Source organism: Pelophylax lessonae (genome assembly GCF_965119305.1).
Source record: "Pelophylax lessonae genome assembly, chromosome: 3".
In the NCBI taxonomy this organism is placed as follows: domain Eukaryota; kingdom Metazoa; phylum Chordata; class Amphibia; order Anura; family Ranidae; genus Pelophylax; species Pelophylax lessonae.
The window spans coordinates 547,385,593-547,409,269 of NC_138770.1; the positions used below are offsets into that span (position 1 = coordinate 547,385,593).

Below are 23,677 nucleotides of genomic sequence, written 5' to 3' on the forward strand. Positions count from 1 at the left end.
TAATGAATGTTCTCTGATTGGACAAGGTGGAGAAGAGGAACAGTGACATACTCCTCTTTACTTCATGCAATCAGAGAATGCTTTGCATTCATTGAGAGAATTGTTCTCTAGTTGATGGCTGTGCCAAACTGTGTGTGCCAATATGGCCCAATGTAAGTATGCAAAATAGATCATCCCTGGAGTTCAGCATTAAAGCAGCAATCTATCACTATAATTTCCAGATTGCTCTGACTACTGTACATAACCTAATACAAATCCAACTATATGTTGCCTATTAAATTGATCAGTCCTAGTTTTTTTTTTTTTTTTTTGGGGGGGGGGGGTGCATGCTTAGAAAACTACGCCTTAGATGCAGGGCCATCTTTTTTTTTTTTAACAGTTAAATTTTTTATTTTATTGTTAAACATATAAACAACACAAATATTCCAATACAATACATTACTCTGCACAAGGAATAATATTATCCATACATACTAGCACACAAAAAAAAAAAAAAAAAAAAAATTAATTCTTAGGGAGAGGAAGGGAAGGGGAATATCAATAAACCAGTTTAGGAACAAGGAGAGAAAAGAAAAAAAAAAAATATATTAATAATAATAATAAGTGCCTACTTATATCATTATGGAACAGGTGACCTTGGCTCACCTACAGCGTCAATCCAGGCTGACCAGACTTTATCAAATTTTTTTGGACAATTCCTACTACCGTATGTAAAACGGTAGAATGGAAGTGTCTTAGTAACGGCAGCTATCCAGGATAATCGGGTGGGAGGTTCGGGTAACTTCCATCGCAAAAGGATTTCTCTCCTGGCATAAAACAGGGTATATGTAATGCACATTTTAGCATATTTGTCCCCAGCCAGTTCTGTAAGGTTACTCAATAAAGTTACCTTTGGGTCCAAAGGAATCATGATGTCAAAGATTTCACCAATAGTGTCCGTCACTTCTTTCCAAAAGGTTGCCAGGTCAGGGCACGACCAAACAACATGTAAGAATGTACCTATTTCATGCCCACATCTAATGCACAAAGGATCTTTCGTGGGATATATCCTGGCAAGACGTTGCGGCGTATAATATGCTCTATGTAAGAATTTGAGTTGTATAAATCTGTCCCTAGCCGCTATCATTGAGGGGATATAATTATTAACCGAGTCCTCCCACTCTTCAATAGTCAGATCTGGAATGTCCTCCTTCCATTTATTATAGGTTTTCTCAGGGGACTGACTATGATCTGTTGAGAGTATGGAGTATATAGCAGAGAGAGATTTCCCTATTACCTTAAAAGTTAACATTTTCTCCAAGGGGTCTGATTCCAGGACAACAGGGCCTTGGAACTGAGCCCGCATAGCATGACTAAGCTGGCGATAACGAAACCCCATGGTGGGAGGTAATGAATGGGTAGACTGAAGAGCATTAAAGCCTTGAAGTCTTCCATCTTTAATAACATGTTTCATAGTCACAATCCCTCTAGCAGCCCATAACTGTGGATCAGGGAGATGATATAAATGTTTTAAATTAGGATTACCCCACAACGGAGTGTGGGGGGATATATGCAATGGTGTGTTATATATCACCCGCGCCCGAGTCCATATCCGCAGGACAGTCTTCATCAGACTGGTTATTTGAGGATGTACCTGTTCCCCACGGAAAACAAGATTACTAAGGGCCGCATATGAACCCAGTAGTGCTGCTTCTAGTGTAACTGCGGAGTTAGTTTTGGGCTGGGAGAACCACCACCGGACCGTCACCAGGACAGCCGCCCAAAAATACAATTTAAAGTTAGGAAGCGCTAAACCTCCTCTTGCAAGAGGAAGATATAGCGTGCGTCTTGCGACTCGTGGAGTACGCCCGGCCCATACAAAAGTTGTTACAATACTATCTAATCTCGAAAAAAAGGTTCTAGTCATATCAATGGGGGAATTACGAAAAAGATACAGAAATTTCGGAAGATAGTTCATTTTTATTAAATTAATTCTGCCAACGGGGGACAAGGGAAGCATGCGCCAAGACGCACACTTTTTATTTAATTGTAAAACTAAAGGGTCAATGTTATTTTGCTGGTATACCTCCAATGTTGGACCCACTTTGATGCCTAAGTACACCATATCCTGTACCCATTTCAACGGTGTATGAGTATCAATTAAAGGTATCGATGGGTGTAGTGGAAAGAGGACGGACTTAGACCAATTAATATTTATACCTGAAAAACGACCAAAGATGTCAAATAATTGTAGGGCCCTATGTAATGATGTGGAAGCATCCGCCAAATAGATCAAGGTGTCGTCTGCATATAAAGACAACTTCTCTTCAATGACCCCCACCTTAATGCCTCGGACTTGTGGGTCCGCTCGCAACATAATCGCTAGCGGCTCCAAAGCCAAGGCAAACAAGGCTGGGGATAACGGACATCCCTGTCGGGTACCCCTCAGTAGAGGGAATTTATCCAATAGAGATGTATTAGTACGGACTCTAGCCATAGGGTTCTCATAGAGAAGCTTAATCCATGAGACGAAATTAGGGCCAAACCCGAAGCTAGGTAGGATCCTCCAGAGAAATGGCCACTCAACAGAATCGAATGCTTTCTCGGCGTCGAGGGAGGCGACCACACCTGCTCCCCCCCCCCCGACGCCAAGGCCATATGTGTAAACAATCTCCGGATATTGATATCAGTACCCCGGTCAGGTATGAATCCAGTTTGGTCCGGATGGATCAAGCCTGTAATAACACTATTAAGTCGATTGGCCAAGACTTTTGAAAGGATCTTCCCATCAACATTTAATAAAGAAATAGGTCTGTATGATGAACATAGTGATGGGTCCTTCCCTGGTTTAGGGATCACAACAATAACCGCTTCGCTCATTGTTTTAGGGAGTTTCCCATCATTTAGAGATCCTAGAAGAGTGGCTAATAAATACGGGCCCAAAAGGTCCATATGGGCCTTATAGAATTCAACAGGAATTCCATCCGGTCCTGGTGTTTTATCAGGTTTTAGGGAGGCCACCACTTCCTGGATCTCCAAAAGAGTAATAGGGGCGTCTAATTTGGCCCTATCTCTATCAGTTAAGACTGGAAAGTCCACTGCCTGTAGATAATGATCGAGTTCATCTCCTGAATAATTAACCTTAGTATTATATAGGGCCCGGTAATAATCAGTGAAGTTGTGATTAATAGTTTCTGGATTAGAGTGAAGAGTACCTGATTGATCCTGAATATGTGCTATACTATACCCACTTGTCTGTTCCCTAGAAATTTGCGCCAGCATTTTACCGTTATACTCTCCATGTACGAAAATATGTTGGGATTGAGAAAGCAGTTTTTTCTGTGTAAGGGCTGTGCGTATTCCCATTACCTCCCTAGTCAAGGATTGAAATCGTGTATAGTGAGTGGGGTCTCTAGTTTGTATGTATAGATTTTCCATATCTCTAGCTTCCTTTTCTTTTTGCAATAGATTTGTTCGCCTATATCGTTGGATCTTCCCAATAGCTGTCTGATAATACCCCCGGGTGCAAACCTTAAAAGCGTCCCAGACCATAGCCACTGATGACGTGCCCGGATTTATCTCCCAAAAGGCCGCTATCTGGGGTTCGACTAAAGGGTTTATATCAGAATCAGCGATCCAATATCTGGATAAACGCCATAATCTATGAGAGGGGTTACCAGATAATTCCATTTTTAAGAGAAGTGGAGCGTGGTCGGAGATCCCACGAGGAAGAACCCGAATCTCCCGCACCCGAGATAGTAATGACCCACTTGCAAACATTAAGTCAATTCGAGAAAAGGTTTTATAAGTGGCGGAGTGGCAGGTATATTCCCTAGCATGGGGATGGTGCCAACGCCATAGGTCTGTCAACCCATAGATCTCAGCCCATTCAGCAAGATCCGATCTAGTGGAAGAATCTCCAGTCATTCTATCCATGTTCGGATCTGTAACCATATTAAAATCACCCACAATGAGTATGTTATCATTCTCATATTTTGCAATTTCTTTAAAAATGTTATATAACAGCCTGATTGAGGCCGGCGGAGGTATATATAACCCTACCAGCAATAAAGTAAAAGATGATATCTGCAGATTGAGCAAAACAAATCGTCCATCCGGGTCCAGGGAAAGACCCATTAGTCTGAACGGGAGAGACTTGTGGATAAGAACGCTGACTCCACGAGCATACGTAGAAAACGTAGAGTGGTAATGATGCCCAACCCAAGGTTTCTTAAGAGCCAGCGTTCGAGTACCCAACAAGTGAGTCTCCTGCAGGACACATATGTGGGGATTAAACGCTTTTAAATATTGAAACACTAAAGAGCGTTTCTGCGGGGAATTCAAACCTCTAGTGTTCCAAGAAATCACCCTTAAAGATTCCATATCCACTCAAAAAACAATGTATACAACATAATAACAGTATATAAAAAAAAAAAAAAAACTGAAAAATACAATAAATACAATAACAGAGTAATGATTCAAACATCCCCATCCCCCCCACCCCACCCATCTCCCCAAAATTGGAGAGGGTTTGTATCCCACCCACCGCGGACCTCATAGTCCACCCTAGGGGGTAAGTGTCAAAAAAAGGCGCTATATTACCCCCCCCCCCTTAGGAAAAAAAAAAAAGGGGGGGGGGAGAAGACTCCGGCGTTCAAAAGGACAAAAGAAAAGAAAAACTTGTATCTTGATTCACCCAGCTGTCGTGTAAAATTTGGGCAAGCAAACTATGACAGACCAAGAGGAAGGAGGAAAAAAAAAAAAAAAAAAAGAAAAAAAAAAAAGGGGAAAAACAAAAAAAAAAAAAAAGTTCAGTTTCAGTCTTGTTTATATGTCTCAAGCCAGGATAATACCTCTTTTGGGGAAGAAAAGAGACGCACATGTTCACCATCTTGTACCCGCAATTTAGCTGGAAACAGAGTACTATATTTCAACCCCCTTTCTCTTAACTTAGAACGGGCTTGATCAAATGACTTCCTCTGACGCTGTGTTTCAACCGAATAATCTGGAAAAATAAAAAGTTTACTACCCTCGTATTTCACTTCACCCTGAGAGCGGGCTGCTCGTAACACAGTGTCTCGGACACCATAATGAAGGAACCTCAAAATAAAGGTGCGTGGAGGAGAGCCAGGAGGTCCTCGCTTCCCTGGTATCCGATGTGCACGTATCACTGAAAAAAAAGCAGAAAATTTAGCTTCTGGAAGAATGGTCGGAAGTAAGTGTTCAATAAAGGTCACCGGGTTTGCACCCTCGGACCCCTCCGGAAGACCTATAATCCGTAAGTTATTCCTACGATTGCGGTTTTCTGCATCTTCTGCTCGTATTTCCAGCTGCTTAACCCTGGCTTTGAGCAGCTGAACATCCGAATTATAACCTTTCTGTGTGTCTTCTACTTCTGAAACCCGCATTTCCATCTCGGTGACTCTATCTCGAAAATTATCCATATCTTTACGGATAAGTCCTATATCTGTTTGTACACAATCAATTTTAGAGGTCAAGGCTGTCTTACAGTCTACTATGGCATGCATAAGTGTCTCTAAACTTGCGGGTATTTCTGCATCCCTGGTCACTGTTGTTTGGTCAGTCTGAGACGCCATGGTTACCGTAGACTTAGACAGTGATGTCACAACTGCACGGCGTGTCTGTACACCCCCTTTATTTTTGGGCATTCCTTCCCCCAAAAAAAAAAAAGGATTCAGGAGGTTTAAGTCCATCCAGTCCTGGTTTCAGTCTGCTATGTTAAATTTATTACATAGGTTGTATATGTCATGTATGTCAAATACCGCATGAACGTATACTGTGCCCAGAGAGTAAAAGATAGTAAAAGATAGTTGGTGTGGCAGGCTGGCAATATGCAGTGAAGTGTGTGCTTCCCTTCAAGCTTCCCTTCAAGCAGTCTTCATGCAGTCTTCTCAGATAGGACCCAGATAGGATCCAGCTTATCAGTTTCCTCAGGGGGGGATAGGAAAATCAGCCAGTGCAAACAGTTCAATGACTCCTAATCAAGCCTGCTCCTCTTTACCTGCTACAATACAATGGGGAAGGATCCTGCCAGCTGAGCCACAAGAGAGTTGTTCAGCACACCAGCCGTCTAATTCAGTGGACGTACAAGCCGCACACCGTGGCAGCTCACACCGCTCCAGTCAGTCCCGCCACCCCTGTCCCAGCCAACACCGCAGCAATCCGGCTTCCGGCTTCCAGTACCTCAGGGCGGCTACGAAGGAGGGATGAAGGAGGGATGAAGGAGCAGCAACATGGAGGGTCGAAGGAGCGGACGAGCCACACAGACCACACAGACCTCCAGGGCAGCCGGAAACAGCCCACACACACCCCGCGGCTGCCGATACAGCCGATAACTGGATAGTCCGGCGTCCAGCTATCCCCTTGCTGCCCACGCTCTGTGGAGACCAACATCAGGCCGACATCAGACTATGGATGCAGCCGAAAACCAGGGGACCAAGCAGGGGAATCAACCTGGGTGAGTCACAGGATCAGACGCCGGAGTCGGGAGCTCAGTTAGAGCACGTCTGCTCCCGGCGCCATCTTAGGACACGCCCCCAGGGCCATCTTTAACATAGGGCAAAAGGGGCAGTTGCCCTGGGCCTAGTCATTGTTGTGGCGCCCAAAGCAGCTGCCTTTTGAGCCTACACTGCCTGCAAATATGTAATAAGTGGATTTTGGAGGGCCCAGGAAAATATTTATACAGGGTCCATTTAAAATTAAAGACGGCCCTGTTTAGATGCCTTCATTTGCACAGTATTTATTCAAAATTATATTTTTGGTGTAGGGGAAGCCTGATTGATTGTCTCACTCCCTGGGTTTTTATACATCTTCGATCGTTTACTACTAGGACCTCCAGGTCATAATTCTATCCCTGTGTACCTGGGAGTTCTTTTTTTTATAAATAGTTTTCGTTGTTTTTCAAAAAAGTTAACCATTCTAAAAACGTTCACAGAACTTACATCACAGGTATATTATCTACTTCTCCCAAAGCAAACCCCCCCCCCCCCCCCCACACACACCCTTCTACATCACAACTAGTCTCTCTTGTGCATCTTTCTCTCTACCTTTGTGCCTGTATGTTCTTGTCCCTCTAGGGCTGTGCATCTTCACTTACCTCACGATTCGATGCGATTACGATTATTAGGGTCACGATTCGATACGATTCGATTCCGCGATGCATCACGATGCATCACGATTACTATGGGGACCCTTTTCTAAAGAGGGATCTATGGGGACCCTGCTCTAAAGGAGATCTATAGGGAGCCTGGGCCTGCCCTAAAGGGGATCCAGGGGAACTGAGCTCTAAAGGGGGATCTATGGGGACCCTGCTCTAAAGGGGGGTCTATGGATTAGATCCCCTTTAGTGCAGGGTCACCATAGATCCCCCTTTAGAGCAGGCCAGCATCCCCAGAGATCCCCCTTTAGTAGAGCAGGTCCCCCCATAGATCCCCCTTTAGTATAGCAGGTCACCTCATAGATCCCCCTTTAGAGCAGGCCACATCAGGTTAGAAGAGTTACCTGATGCTAGCTGTAGTACCATAGGCCCTGGTAAGGAAGAATGCTGGGCTCTGTAGTCCCCCTAGTTGTAGTATAGCAGGCTCTGGTAAGGAGGAATGCTGGGCTCTGTAGTTCCCCTAGTTTTAGTATAACAGGTTCTGGTAAGGAGGAATGCTGGGCTCTGTACAGAGCTACAGATCCCAGCATTCCTCCTTACCAGGGCTTACTGTACTACAACTAGGGGGACTACAGAGCCCAGCATTCCTCCTTACCAGGGCCTACTGTACTACAACTAGGGGCACTACAGAGCCCAGCATTCATCCTTACCAGGGCCTGTTATACTACAACTAGGGGGACTACAGAGTCTGTAGTAGTCCCCCTAGTTGTAGTATAACAGGCCCTGGTAAGGAGGAATGCTGGGCTCTGTAGTGTCCCTAGTTGTATTATAGCAGGCCCTGGTAAGGAGTAATGCTGGGCCCTGTAGTGCCCCGACTTACCAGGAAGCAGAGCTGCACCCAGTTGTGGGTGAAGTAGCGGTAGCCGATAGGTGTATGGAGTAGGCTCGGACACGGACAGGTCCCGGGTGATGAGCCTCATGTCGGGCATTTGGAGCTCGGACTCGTGCAGTGCACGGTACAGGCGGAAAGCAGGGCCTCCTCGGCCAGTCCATTGGGGGGGACGGCAGTCCGTGGATCAGGTTGCTCTGCAGGCTTCGCTCTCCTCCTCTCCTCTCCCACGAGGAGCTCCGTGTTCGCAAGCCCGGCCGCCGCCACTCTCATCAAGCGCCAGCGCCGCCCACCCCGGAAGTGACGTCAAGTTAATAGATTTTGAAGTCACCCCGAATCGATGCAGAATCGCGAAGGGTCGCATCGCGATGCATCGATTCGGCAATTATATTCCGCAAGCCTATGTCCCTCACTCTCTTCTATTTCTTCAAAATTTCCACATATCTGCTAGTGTTCTTAAATTCCTTCCATATTTTCCATTTGTTTAAGAAATTTGGTGTCGATTTTTCCTCCTTACTTCCTAAATATTCCATATTATATGTATATTTTATGCTTTTAAACCAGTCTCTAATTGTGGGGCTCTCCGGATCTAACCATTTTTTAGGGATTGCCCCCGTGGCTGCATTTATCAGATTTGGCACTATTGTACTTTTTGTATTGCTTTTTTGATTTATCCAATTTGTGAAATAAACATGCCCATGGGTCGTCAATGATGTTTTCATCTGTAATCTCCCCAATGAGTTGTTGCACCTTCTGCCAGTATTCTCAAATCTTTGGACATTCCCACCAAATATGGGTCATTGTACCTTTCCCATTACATCCTCTCCAACATAGTGAAGATTTCTCTAGTTGGTATTTCTGTGCTTTAAATGGTGTTATATACCATCTCGAGAAACATTTATAGTTCATTTACATCAACCGCTAGACTGTGAACAGCATTCGTTTTTCTATCCACATCATGTAACTATGTAACTATGTTCTTTCTCTTTTTCCCATTTCTCTATGAATGGAGGCCTTCCCAGTCCTAAAAATTCAGTTAACATTTTATATATCTGAGATATACCATGTTTTACTTTTAATTGTGGATTACATAGTTTTTCCACAAGGTTCATATCTTTTTCAGTTCTAATGGGTCGTGGTAAAGACTCCACAAAGTGCTTTAACACCTGGGAGTTCTGAGTCAACCCATCCACCATGTTGTTTTCCAACACTATATTTCCCATAGGATAGAATATAGATCTAAAAGGAAGAGTGGGAACCCCTCATAATGGCCATACCAAATTTGCTGACCCAGAAACACAAGCACAGATGTCTCACCAACAGGGCTTCCAAGAGATAAGAGAAACAGTCAGGTGGTTTAATTCTCCAACATTTAATAAAAACTAAAATATCAGGTATGGGTAGACAATGCCTGTAAGTTCTTTAAAGTTGGTAAACTGAGATTGGATCATCTTCAGATACTTTCATGCATATTTGATTCATTTCAGGAGGGCACTCTGGGAGCCCGAACACCTAGGAGATGATGTTTTGCAATTTGTGACCAAATCATGCATGTTTTTTTGCTCTGTGTATATAGCCCCTCACTCCTCTATTAGTCAATAATTGTGATAGGTGGACTCTTTGCCCAATACCGAGGGAAAGGGTCCTGGAAGGGCAGGCCCCAGCAAATCCATGCAAGCTATGGTCAGTATTTGTCTATTAGTTCACTTCTCCTGTAGTGTTCTCAGAATAAGCTGGGAATTTGTGTAGCCATCTATAGGTGCTTGCTGTATACTTTAGTTGGCAGTTAACCATGTCTGAAAAATGCAAAGGTTTGCTTTAAAGTGGTATTAAACCCAAACGCAAACATTTATTTTATTGCAGCTTACCAACACGATGGCTTCATTGGTTTTCTTTTTTAAGGCTTTCTTTCCTTTATTTTCCCCTGGTAATCCAGCCAGAAAGTCTGTTTTTTTTTTTTCAATAGAACAAGCTGCCCTGCATATATAGTAGTTAGAGGTTTGAGACAAACCATGTACTACTGAGAGGGGAGCTTACAATGATCAGATTTTATTTATTGATTTCAAACCTTTAAAGGGAAAACTCTTTGCTGTGACTGTTTATAAAGTATTAGCTGGAGTATACCTTCAATTTGTTCAACGAGGGGGTGGGGGTTTTTGATCTTGGGGTAGTAGGAGTAGGTTTTTGCCTCCGTCCCTTGAATCTGAAGAGTAGGGTTTTTTTTGGTGTCTCAAGCCAAAATTTGGGACTTTATGGGCAATTAATAAATTAAATTCAAGAAGTAAAATAATTTGGATTTATTCCATTATATATACATAACATACATATCAATGATGTGATCATTGGTGTTTGGGTATAGGCCCAATGTGATAAGATTGAAAGAAGAAAGATTCTAGTGAATCTGTGACATGTGTGGTAAATTGTGACATAAATCGGAATATAGTCTCTGTGTTACCATATTATTTGCAACAAATATTGCCTTTATTTTTCTTAAATGTACACTTTGTTTCGAAATAGCAAAAACATCTCGATCCTCAGATCTGCTCCCGGCACGGTAAGCCCCTGCTCTATCAGACAGGGGCTAACAAGGAGACCGGTAAGGGTTAAATTGACATCTCCCCATCTGACCGCAGTCAGACGATTCCGAGTCTCTCTCTCTCCGTGTCGGCGGCCGCAAGTCAGACTGGCCCATACTGCGCGCGCATCACCCAGGCGCTTGCGCAGTATGGGGATACCACGTCACTGACAAACAAAGCCGAAGTACGTGCAGCGCTATCTGCGCATGCGCGAACGGCTTTAAAAGGCCGGGGAGCCGACGTCTCTCCTCACTTCCCTCCAGGCGAGGGAACAGGACGGACACGGACCTGCAGCGCTGGAAGAAGAAAATATCCACACCTCTTATCTTCAACACCTAACAAACGTAAGTTATATGGATCTTACTGATCCATACAAAATTACCAGAAGTCACCAATAAATACTGCAGAAACACACCTACCTATGTAAAAGCACTGAAACCATCCATATTACTCTTCTAGAAAGGTATATATGAGAAGAGCTGCATCCTGCCTGTGGCGTTGAAATAACACCTTCCCATGTCCTTTACTTGGCAAAAGTAAGTCATAACGGGCATAAAAACCCTTAAAAGCTATCCTACATGATTGATACAAGTTATGTTTATAAATTGGATGCAAGAAGCATCCTAACCAAATATATATATATATAATCCTTCCAGAATGAACTACCTATGATAGTGCTGCAAGCCATTGGGTTACCCTTATATGGACGTATATACCAAATTTGTGAGTAAATGAACAAATGCAATTTACATGGTGTGAAGAACAAATATAACCTAAACCCATATATACAATATATATCTTTCCAGACCAAGGTACATCACGGTTCCTTGTTGCAGTTGTTGAGGATACAGAGAAAAAGTTTTTTTGCTGAAACAAAGTAAAACTATGTATGTACAAATACCCTATATTTTTTCCTTTACTTATTTTTTGAAACTCTAATTATATGTATATCTGCAATAACGGAAATGTTATTGTTTATACATTACAGCTGGGTGACAAAAATTCTTTGAAAAAGGCTATAAACAGCCGAAACGCGTCAGAATACGGATGAACTCTGTGAACACCTTTTCCTGGGAATTCCACAGGAAACACAGAGACTATATTCCGATTTATGTCACAATTTACCACACATGTCACAGATTCACTAGAATCTTTCTTCTTTCAATCTTATCACATTGGGCCTATACCCAAACACCAATGATCACATCATTGATATGTATGTTATGTATATATAATGGAATAAATCCAAATTATTTTACTTCTTGAATTTAATTTATTAATTGCCCATAAAGTCCCAAATTTTGGCTTGAGACACCAAAAAAACCCCTACCTTCAATTTGTTATCTGCTAGTATATGTGCTGGAAAATGTTTTCCGGCTACATCTAACACTCCCCTCCCCCCAGACTGACAATGCTCATCATTTATAGTACCTAATTACATGATGCTGATATGTTGTTATGGAAGCATGTGCTTCATTCTCTTCTTGCAGATTGTTTAGCAAGTCCAACTCCATTTGCAACCAGTGATTAGCTCAAAGCTCATCTGAACAGAAGTTCAGGCATTTGTTGGAATGCTGTACTTTATGCTTGTTCAGCAGAACCTGAAAGTCTTGTATCGCATCAGTAGAAATACACTATTATACATTACATAACAGCTTCCTTAGCAACCAGTCACATAACCCAGCTCCATTTATTTACTGAGTTTTTATTTTTAATTAAAGAACTTGTCAAAAACTTTGTAGTTTGGTTTTTTACACTTTTTGTGAGTTCTATGTACCCCTTACTCATTCACATGGGAATGGGGGGCTATCTGAAGGAACAAATATTGTTAAAGATTGCCCACAACTTCTAACTGATAAGCCCCCTGCCCACAAACTTCAACAACCACCAAGCCAGGGATATGAGGAAGAGGCCTTTGTCTTCATCGACATGGGGACAAGATGTATTGCCAGGGCAAAGTCCGCTGGCAAGGTACCCTCCATGTTAAACGCATGTGGCCTGGCATAGTTCAGGAGGGGGGAGCACATGCTCATCCCCCACCTTTCCTGCTCCATTCTTTTTTTGCATGGGGACTCCCTTGACATCCATACCAAACCCTCATCTAGGAGAAGTGTTTTGTATGCATTTTTAGGGGGAACCCCATGTTTTTTTTGTAGGGGTCCCCTATTAACATCTATACCAGACATTCATTTAAGATAAGGGTCTGATAAAGATGAAGGGAATCCTCTACCATTAGTTTGGAAACAAGCAGGAGAAAGGGCCCATTCACACTAAAATGCTGTGCAGAAAACCCACGTTCTGTGCTGCTTTCAGGCACTGAATTTCAATCGCCCTGCCCTTGCGATCTGCAGTGGGTGTCAGTGCAAAGTAAACAACATTCCAAATGCCGGTTGCAAACACGGCGTGTTTGCCTGCACCGGATCGCTTGGTACAAAATTATCACGTGATCCGGTTGCAGTGCAATTCTAAAAGTAGTGCATGCACTATTATTGGTTGATGCAGTGCAGTGCGATTTCAGCCAACACAAAATGAATGGACTGAAATCGCACTGCACAGAACTGCATGTGAATCGCACAGAAACAGCAGAATGTTCCTGTGCAATTCACATGCAGTTCCTAGTGTGAACAGGCCATGAAGTGGCTGAAGCTTTCATTTACCAGCAATTTAACCACTTCCATACCGGGTGATTTCTGGTACTCCGCTCCTACATGTAAAAATCATCATTTTTTTGCTAGAAAATTACTCAGAACCCCCAAACATTATATATATTTTTTTAGCAGAGACCCTAGGGAATAAAATGGCGGTCATTGCAACTTTTTTTTTTTTTACACATGGTATTTGCGCAGGAATTTTTTAAACAAATTTTTTTTGGAAAAAAAAACTGTTTTGTGAATTAAAAAAAAACAAAACACTAAAGTTAGCCCAATTTTTTTGTATAATGTGAAAGATTATGTTACGCCGAGTAAATAGATACCTAACATGTCACGCTTTAAAATTGCGCACACTCGTGGAATCACTCCAACTTCGGTACTTAGAAATCTCTACAGGCGACGTTTTAAAAATGTTTACAGGTTACTAGTTTAGAGTTACAGTGGAGGTCTTGAGCTATAATTGTTGCTCTCGCTCTAACGTTTGCGGCGATACCTCACATGTATGGATTGAACATCGTTTACATATGTGGCCGCGACGTATGCATGCGTTCGCTTCTGCATGCGAACACGCGGGGACGGGGGCACTTTAATTTTTTTTTTGTTGTTTATTTTTATTTATTTATTTTTACACTTTCCCTTTAACTTTTTTTTTTTTATCACTTTTATTCCTATTACAAGGAATGTAACAACATCCCTTGTAATAGGATCAGTGAATGACAGGTCCTCTTTATAGGGAGATCTGGGGTCAATAAGACCTGAGATCTCTCCTACAGGCTAGAAAGCCTGAAATAAAAAAAAAAAAAAAAAGGTTCTCAGCTGAATGCCGAGATCAGTGCAGTATTGAAACTGCCAGGTGATGACGTCGCGCCCGGGCCTCCGACAGTCATAGAGACTGCTGGGGACCATCTGGTCCTCGCAATCTCTATGGCACACTTCCGCTGGCGGCCGATTCCTTCTCTGGCTCACCGAAGCACCGGAGAGTGGTGGGAGGGGGGGGATGTCACGTCCCGCCGCCTGTAAGAACGATCATCCACTGTGATTGTTCTTATGGTGAAGGGAATCGCCAGGGTAAAAAATGATATCTGAATGATGCCTCCAGCTTCAGGACATCGTATGACGTTCACCTAAGGGGAAGGACAGCATTTTCTTACTTTGTAAATGTTAATTTTGCTGCAGTAGGTTGTATACATCATACAGGTGTGCCACTTCACAGGCAAGCTAAGGGCATCCCAAAGCATAATATTTAAAGACATTTTGCATTATTAATGTCGCTCCTAAAGTATTCTTAAAATTGCTTCTCCCCATCAAAAGTAGTTTTTAAAAATATTTTTTGCTTTTGTGCATGTTCCCAACCCCCCCCCCCCCCCCAATGCCATATGTTTAACAATCGCTTGCATTTTAGCCTAGAAAATGGGCATTACAGGTTTTTAACATTGGGCTCCCATTGACTTCAATAGAGTTTAGATTCAGCATCCGAACTTTACTCATGTTCTGCAAACCTGCCTCAAACCCCGGTATGTTTGGCTCATTCCCTATTGGAAATACTTGACTGCATCAGGGCTATCTATAGCACTCTTGAGAGTGCCTCCCTTCATAGACAGCATCGGAGCATGGCATGGATATTTATGTTTTTAAAAGTACTATTTGTGTTACTATGCAAAGTAAACTTCTTACCTCTGTTACTATTGATGAGCCTGTAGTATCATACACCCAACCATTAGTACAGCTGGTAACAGTCATGTTATTATTACTATATGAGGTTAGATTCGCTATCGGGTCTGTGCAAGCAAGAGATGTCCAATTCCAGCTCGTGTCATACTGAAAACATTGGCTAAAGTATAGAGGATCCACAGAGTCATCAGGAAGGATAACAGTATAATTAATTTCCTCTTCAGCGTTCCAACCACATTTTCTACTTAATTCCTGAGCTGCAGGATTACTACATCTGAAATCAGGTACAAATCCCAGGAATACAATGCCCACATATATTGGGCTGAACACAGCAGAGATAAAACACATGATAAAAAACAACTGCTTCTGAAACAAGCCAAACTGTCCGATTTCCTCCAAAACATTGTCAAAAGATGTCATGTTTTCCAATCTTGTCTTGAGATGTCTGCTAGATGTAGATTGTTAATGTGTCCAGTGAATAGAAAAAAAATTTGCTTCTTTTAAAACCAATTGTCTGAAGTCCTCTAAGTAGTTTTCAAACTCCTATAGGCAATCTCACAGCAGACTGCAAGCTTTTTGTACTCAATAGATATTTTAACCTGCAGCACAGTGCACTTTGGATTTCAAGCTAAACCAGCAGAACCCGCTCGAAGATGCTTAACCAAGTTAAACAGCCAATAAACGTCACCCAGCGGCCAGCGCACAAGAGAGCCTGACAGTTATTAAGTAGCCGCATGCCCGAACAGCCCAATCCTCATATGGGTCTTACAGAACAAGTAAGAAAAATGTAATTTAGGGCACCCTCGTAATCAACCAAATTCATCTAGCATAGGAATAACTGGAGATGTACCAAATAAAACAAAATATTTCAAAAAAGGAAAAGTAATATGTATAAGTGTGTCGTTCAGTGAAAATACAGCTGCCGCAAACACAAATTGTGTTCCTACATTAAAAGAAAAAAAAAGAAAAAATGTGTACTAAGAGTACTGCTCTGCTGGTAATTATTAAAAAAATATTCTTACAACCCTGCACTTTATGAAGAATAAGCAATACCCTTCAATATATCAGTGCTCATAGAAATAAAAACAATAAAGGTAAATCAATCTTATGGTATATATACAGTATATATATATATATATATATATAGCAATTTACCGTAATGCAATAAACTGTCAAGGTCTTACCTTGCCTTCATGTTGGCAGCCATCTTGGACATGTGCAGACTGCTGTCTCTTATAATCTCTGTTTGCATCATCACTTGCCTGCTGCCTGGGCATCGCTCAGTGATGATGTTGCACACCTGACTATATATATATATATTACCTGATGGCTTGCAGTCCTTGCCCTTGTGTTTGTGCTCCAAGGTGCATCACTGCTAGCAGTCTTCTGTTCTCTGTGTTCCTTCGTGCATGACCTGGCTTGGCTGACGACTTTTCTGACTCTCAATCCCGCATCAGCAGACGATCCGGCATCGGCAGACTACCCGCTACTGGACTCAACCCTGGCTTGGATGACTACCCGCTTCTAGACTCAATCCCAGCTTGGATGACTACCCGCTTCTGGACTTGACCCCGGCTGTTCCTGACTTCACTCCTCACTCTTGCTGTGTGTTTATTATTGTTGCCCTAATAAAGTGCTTTATTTTACTTGCATCTTTGCGTGATCTGGTTTCCTGGCACCCTGACATAAACCTTGATATAAAAAGTCTGTATTACTGTACATGGGCGGAGCTGAGGTAGACATGATCGGAAGTGACTTTTCAGGAAGCCCGAGCAGTATTTTCTATGGTGTCTTATATATGCAAATCTGCTTTATGTGTGTGTATGAGTGTATATTTTTAGAAAATTGGCCCTTTTTCTTAAAATACTACATTTTACTAAATACTATTTTTTTACTAAAGACTAATATGCTAAATACTAAAATACTACACTATTTTACATTTACACACTATGATCGCACCAACAAACGTTAAGTCTTTTTTTGAAAATGTCTTTTTATTGAAAAATTTTGATGTATAGGTACAAAACATAGCCTTTGGGCATTCCCTGGCTAATACATAAAACATAGAACTACTAATAACACCTCCTAAAAAAAAGGGGGGGGGAAGAAACAACACACCTTACATACACCTCGCTCTGTCATTCTCCTATAAAATCACTTCAAGGGTTGATGAAATATAAAGAGATTCCTGCTCCCTCTCAACCATCAGGATAATGTATCGGAAGAATATTAGCACATGTTTAGAATCCTACCTGTACAAATGTAATGTGAATCCCTGCAGAGGAATACATTTGTTCATATCATAAACTAAACTAAGAATGAAATCAGTCTGCGGACTCCTGATCATCTGTTGTACACTCCAAATCTGTCCACAAGTGCCAGACCTTCTCAAATTTCCTAGGGCAACCCTGGGACAAATACTGTAAGTAGCTTTGTACAACCTTATTGGTTAAACGCTTCCAGAAAGGCAGATTAGGAGCTGTGTCTGATTTCCACTTGAGTCCTGTCACCTTTCTGGCATAAAATAATAAGAGACCCAAGAGAGTACGCATTGCCTTACTAACGGCCAAAGAGTCAACTAACCCCAGGAGGCAAACACCAACTTTTATGGGGACCTGTATAGTAGTTAGGGTAGATATAACCTGGGTCACTTCCCGCCAGTAGCTACTAATCTGAGGGCACTCCCAAAAGATATGGGCAAATCCAGCAGGGTTACTAGAGCATCTCCAACAGCAAGAAGTGGAATTAGGGTATATACAATGTAGTCATTGTGGTGTAAAATAAATTCTGTGCACTATTTTAAATTAGATCAGCCGGTCTTAAGTCGATATTAGTGCTTGAAATGGGCTGTCCCAGAGATCCTCTCAGTCTTCATTGTCCAAGTCCTGCTCCTCCAAACACCACACAGTTAGCAGGGCATCTAGTCCCATATGAATGGAGGGAAGTGGTGACTTGTAGATCCAAACGTTGAGTCTTAAAGGGACCCTTATCCCTGTTTGCTTCCTGGACATGTACGCAAGTGTACCAACAGAGACCCCAGTGGACAATAGGCCCCAGTACTTCAACCCTAAGGACAGAGGAGACTCTGGTGGTTATGTATACAAGTGTTTCTGATCTTGCATTGTATGCAGGTCATTAAATGAAGGTGAGAGTCTTGAGAGCACTGTGGTGGCACTCACTGTTGCCAACTTACCAGATTTAAATTTACTGACACAACACCCAAAATTTACTGGCACAGCCTAGTTTTTACTGGCATTTACAAAAGCTACAAAATTATAGTTTTAAGTCCAAATTTGAGTATTTACGCTACAAACAAGTACAATATGCAATAAACTGCGTGATGTAAGGTAGATATTAAGGAAAAAAACATATTTCTTATTTTATGTTCAATACAGTAAGTAAGTAGCTCAGGAAAAGGAGGGCAATAATATAGAAAGGGGCAGTCACATACACATGAAATTGACTCTCACAGTCACACTGACAGCAGTGAGCAGCAGCACAGATGATGATGACACCTCACCAGTCTCTCTCCATGCCAGGTGGTCCCTTCCAAAATTTTGACAAAACTGAGTTTTATAGAACATTTGTTTAACTCATTATATGAAAGTAATGTTAATAATATAACCTAGATTACAAAATCATTAGTTGATGCAAAAAAATATACACCCCACAACCAATACAACTATATCTATCTATTTTGTATGACCTCCATGATTTGTAAGGACAGCACCAAGTCTTCTAGGCCTGGAATGAACAAGTTGGTGATATATTGCATTCTCTATCTTTTTTCATTCTTCAAGAACAACCTCTTTTAGAGCCTGGATGCTGGATGGAGAGTGATTCTCAACCCTATCCCTTCAGAATTCCCCGTAGGTGTTCGATTGGGCTCAGATCAGGAGACATACTTGGATTACTTTCATCCTGTTCTTCTTCAGAAATGCAACAGTGGCCTTAGATGTGAGTTTTGGATCATTGTCATGTTGGAAAAGTGCACAACGACCAAGGGCACGGAGTGATGGTAGCATCTTCTCTTTCAATTTAGAGCAGTACATCTGTGAATTCATGATACCATAAATTAAATGCAACTCCCCGACATCAGCAGCACTCATGTAGCCCCACAGAAGGACAACATATTTCACTGTACGCACCATGCATTTGTCTTTGTACTCTTCACTTTTGTGACGCCATACAGTTTTGAAGCCATCAGTTCCAAATACATTTATCTTGGTCTCATCAGTTCAGAGTACAGAGTCCCAGTAGTCTTTATCAGCATGGGGCTTGGCAATTTCTAGGCGGGCTTTTTGTGCACGAGCTTTAGGAAAGGCTTCCTTCGTGGACAACACCCATGCATGCCATTCCTCTGCAGTGTACGTTGTATTGTGTCATGGGAAACAGTCACCCCAGTTTGGCTTTCTACTTCTTTAGGTAACTGCAGTGAACTTGCATGGCGATTTTCTTCAACCCTTCTCATCAGAAGACACTTCTGTCAAGGTGTTAACTTCCGTGGATGGCCTGGACATCTCTGTGAGATGGTTGCACTGGTTAAATTTTTGTATCACGTTTGCTACAGTATTCTGACTGAAAAGTAAATCTTTGCCGATCTTCTTGTACCCTTCACCTTTCTTGTGTAAAGAAATTATTTTCTCAGGCCTTGTGATATTTATCTTCCATGTGGTGCCATTTCTGCCAGCATGAAATGAAAAGGGGTTTTCTTTATTAAGTAACGCCCTTTTATAATCAACTGCCTGCAGAACATCTGTTTAATGAATAATTAGATTTGCCTTTAGCTGAATTCTTGTAAATTAGGATTTTGCTGTCTAAAATGTAGTTTTGCTCCTAAGACTTTCATTGAGGTGTATTCATTTTTGCGACATGGTCTTGATTGAATTTGTTAGGAAAAATACTTTTTTGTGTGTGCAAATTAACAATTCGTGGTTGCAATCAATGGCCGCATTTTTAAGAAAATTTTGTAGTATACTGTAGTGTCCATTAAAAAATGTGGATTTTAAAAGGAAAGTAAAGGTTACCTTACAAATCTGTTGGGGTGTACACATTTATGCTGGGCACTATATATATTCACTGCTCAAAAAAATTAAAGGAACAGTTTCTAATCAGAGTGTAGCATCAAGTCAAATAAACTCCTGGGATATTGATCTGGTTAGTTAAGTAGAAGAGGGGGTTGTTAATCAGTTTCAGCTGCTTTGTGTTAATTAAATTAACAACAGGTGAATTAGATGGGCAACATAGAGACAACCTCCAAAACAGGAATAGTTTTACAGTTGAAGGCCACTGACATTTTTTTACCTACTCCTCTTTTCTGACTGTTTTTCACTAGTTTTGCATTTGGCTAGGGTCAGTGTCACTAATGGTAGCAAAAGGCAATACCTGGACCCTATAGAGGTTGCACAGGTAGTCCACCTCCTCCAGAATGGCAACACGTGCCATTGCCGGAAGGTTTTGCTGTGTCTCCTAGAACAGTCTCAAGAGCATAGAGGAGATTCCAAGAGACAGGCAGTTACTCTAGGAGAGCTAGACAGGGCCGTAGAAGGCTGGACAGGGCTGTAGAAAGTCCTTAACCTAACCTTTGTGCACGGAGTAAAAGGATGAGCACTGACAGAGCCCTACAAAATGACCTCCAGCAGGCTACAGGTGTGAATGTCTCTGACTAAACAATCAAAAACAGATTTCATGAGGGTGGCCGGAGGGCCCAAACTCCATAAGTTGGCCCTGTGCTCACTGCACAGCACTGTGGAGCTCGATTGGCATTTGCCATGGAACACTAGAATTGGCAGGTCCGCCACTGGTGCCCTGTGCTTTTCATAGATGAGAGAAGGTTCACCCTGAGCACATGTGACAGATGTGAAAGGGTCTGGAGAAGCCATCAAGAACATTCTGCTGCCTGTAACATCGTTCAGCATTACGGGTTTGGTGGTGGGTCATTGATGGTCTGGAGAGACATATCTATGGAGGGACACATAGACCTCTACAGGCTAGGCAATGGCAACCTGACTGCCATAAGGTATCAGAATGAACTCTTTGGACCCATTGTCAGACCCTACACTGGTGCCTTATGTGGCGAGTGTATGCAGCCAGTTCCTGGAGGTTGAAGGAATTGATACCAATGAATGACCCCCCATGCTTGCCTGACCTAAACCCAATAGAACATCTCTGGGACATTATGTTTTGGTCCATCCGACGCTGCCAGGTTACACCTCAGTCAGTTTTAGAGCTCAGTAATTCCTTGGTCCTGATCTGGGAGGAAATACCCCAAGACACCATTTGTCGTCTCATTAGGAGCATGCCCTGACGTTGTCCCAGTCCATATCAGTATACAGTAGATATCCAGCATGATATTTTTCCCCATTAAAATCTGATGTAATTTCAAAGTGTTCCTTTCATTTTTTTGAGCAGTGTATATATGCTTGATTTCCTGATTAGGGATAAGCTTTGAGTTTGAGTCGAACGTAAGTTCGACTCGAACATCAGGGGTTCGTGTGTTCGCCGAACACATGAATAAATGGGGAGCTCGGCGGGAAGTTCGCACCCAAAAAATAGAAAGAAAAACTCTCCCGCCTCTTCAGGCGCCACCAACATAATGAGCTGCTGGAGCTGTGACAGCTCTTTTATAGGAAAGGGGCAGTGCATTATGGGGCGCTCGTGACCTCAGATACCTATAAAAAAGGTGTCAAACTCAAACAGCACATTGAGCGAGAGGCATCTGAAGGCAGGAGGAGCTTATTGTTTTTTTTTTCTAGTTTTTGGCTGCGGCAGCGGCGATGTGATTGACGATGGATTTACATCGGGGACACTTTTTTTTAATTTTTAATAAAGGACTTGTCAAAAAGTGGCTTTTGTCTTTATTTTTTTGTATACTTTTTTGGTGAATGGGTAGGGTACCCGATATCCATTCACATGGGGGGGGATCTGGGGGCCCCCTTGTTAAAGGGGGCTTTCTAGATTCCAATAAGCCCCCCACCCGCAGACCCCCACAACCACAGCCCAGGGTTGTCGGGAAGAGACCCCTGTCCCCATCAACATGGGGACAAGGTGCTTTGAGGGGCAACCCAAAGCACCCTCCCCTTGTTGTGGGCAAGTGGCCTGGTATGGTTCAGGAGGGGAGGGGCACTCGCTCATTCCCCCCCCTTATCCTGTCCAGCCAGACTGCTTGCTCGGATAAGGGTCTGGTATGGATTTTGGGGGGGACAACACACCGTTTTTTTTATGTTTTTTATCTGTATTGCCGGGAGCCGACAATACATTACAGCCGCGAGCAAGTTTAAAATAAATTTTTTCCTTTAGAAATGTCACTATTGCTGCAGCAGGCTACATACATCGCACAAATGCGCCACTTTACAGGCACATTAAGGGGACCCCCCAGGCATGATATTTAAAGGAACTTTTCACTTTTATTGTTTCACTTTAAGCATCATTAAAATCACTGCTCCTGCAAAAACGATATTTCCATTGGTACATATCCCCCAGGGCAGTACCCAGACCCCCATACACTTTCTTTGGGCAATAACTTGCATTTAAGCCTTTAAAATTAGTACTTTTGATTTTTCATGTTCGAGTCCCATAGACTTCAATGGAGTTCGCATGTTCTAACAAACTTTTCCCCTGTTCGCGGTGTTCTGATGCAAACCGAACCGGGGGGTGTTCGGCTCATCACTAATCCTGATTTAGTCCCATAGGAACCAGGGTCTTCAGATGCTAAATGCACCTGGACTCGCTCTTCAACATTTTCCAAATATAATCCTTACCCCTGCAATTTGGAGGTACCAACCCCAAAAAGTTGTTTTCTTCAAACTCATATTGTGAAATTGAGAAACAATTTATAGTGCCTTGATAGGGGGTGTTTATCACTTCCCTGCAGGATCATGCTTATTATCATAACTCTGCTGTGTTCCCCGGTTAATAAATGTTTTACCCTTCCTATTACCTGTTATGTTTTTACAAGCCATACATACACATCCCACAGCAGGTAAAACCCTGCAACTTATGTAATCTATGATGTAAAGTTACTCGTCCATTGGGTTTTTTGATTCTGTATAGTTACATCAGTTTCAAGGCTCATATTTTTGGCCTTTTTAAATATAAATCTACGTTTAGGGAGAATTACAATTGTCAAAATCGGATCTCCTTTCAATAGGTCCCAATGTCTAGTAATTAACACTAGAGGAACTTTATCTTCTGTAATGGGGTTGAGATGCTTAGTTTTTATTATTATCATTGTTTTACTATTGTTAATATTATTTTATTTTATGATAGCACAGCACTATATTTTTTTATTTAATTTTGAAAAATAATTAGTATTACATTTATTGAGTGCAGAGGAGCACTAACAATTTTGTAATCATTTAAAATGAAAATCTTTTTTGGTATGTTTATGGACTACTAAACCTGAGTACTCTTCACTTACTGGCTGGGGTGGTACAGCTTCTAATTTATTATCCTGGCGCCTGGTAAAGAGCCAGGTAGATTGTTGTTTGCCAATCATTCATTTGAGAGGCATGCTTTTCTGGCTAGTGAAACCAAGTGCTTTGGAGCAGTGCGCATTCCACAGAGGGTGTTACACACATTTTTGGAATTGCCACACATTGGAAGAGTCATTGGAAAGTTTGGGACTATTTCTCACAAGTGTTATCTTTATGTGATATGGGACTTTATGATGTATTCATTTAACAACACAGCACTGTCTTATATTCTAATTTTAGCTGTGATGAATATGATGATGGATGGCTTCTAATTTTTTATTTATACTCTGACAATGACCAGTTTGCAAGAGGAACCCCAG

The 23,677-nt window shown here is 42.1% G+C and overlaps 1 protein-coding gene across 2 annotated transcripts in view; it reads right to left on the reverse strand.

The window, feature by feature from the left end:
• Positions 1 to 15,455, reverse strand: part of SLC22A2 (solute carrier family 22 member 2) — a 213,205-nt gene extending 197,750 nt beyond the window's left edge. For both annotated transcript variants that reach the window (XM_082250266.1, XM_082250267.1), the window contains exon 1: positions 14,887 to 15,455. In XM_082250266.1, the coding sequence (XP_082106392.1) occupies positions 14,887 to 15,303 (417 nt within the window). In that variant the 5' untranslated portion in view covers positions 15,304 to 15,455. The remainder of the gene's footprint in view (positions 1 to 14,886) is intronic.
• Between the last annotated feature and the right edge of the window lie 8,222 nt (positions 15,456 to 23,677).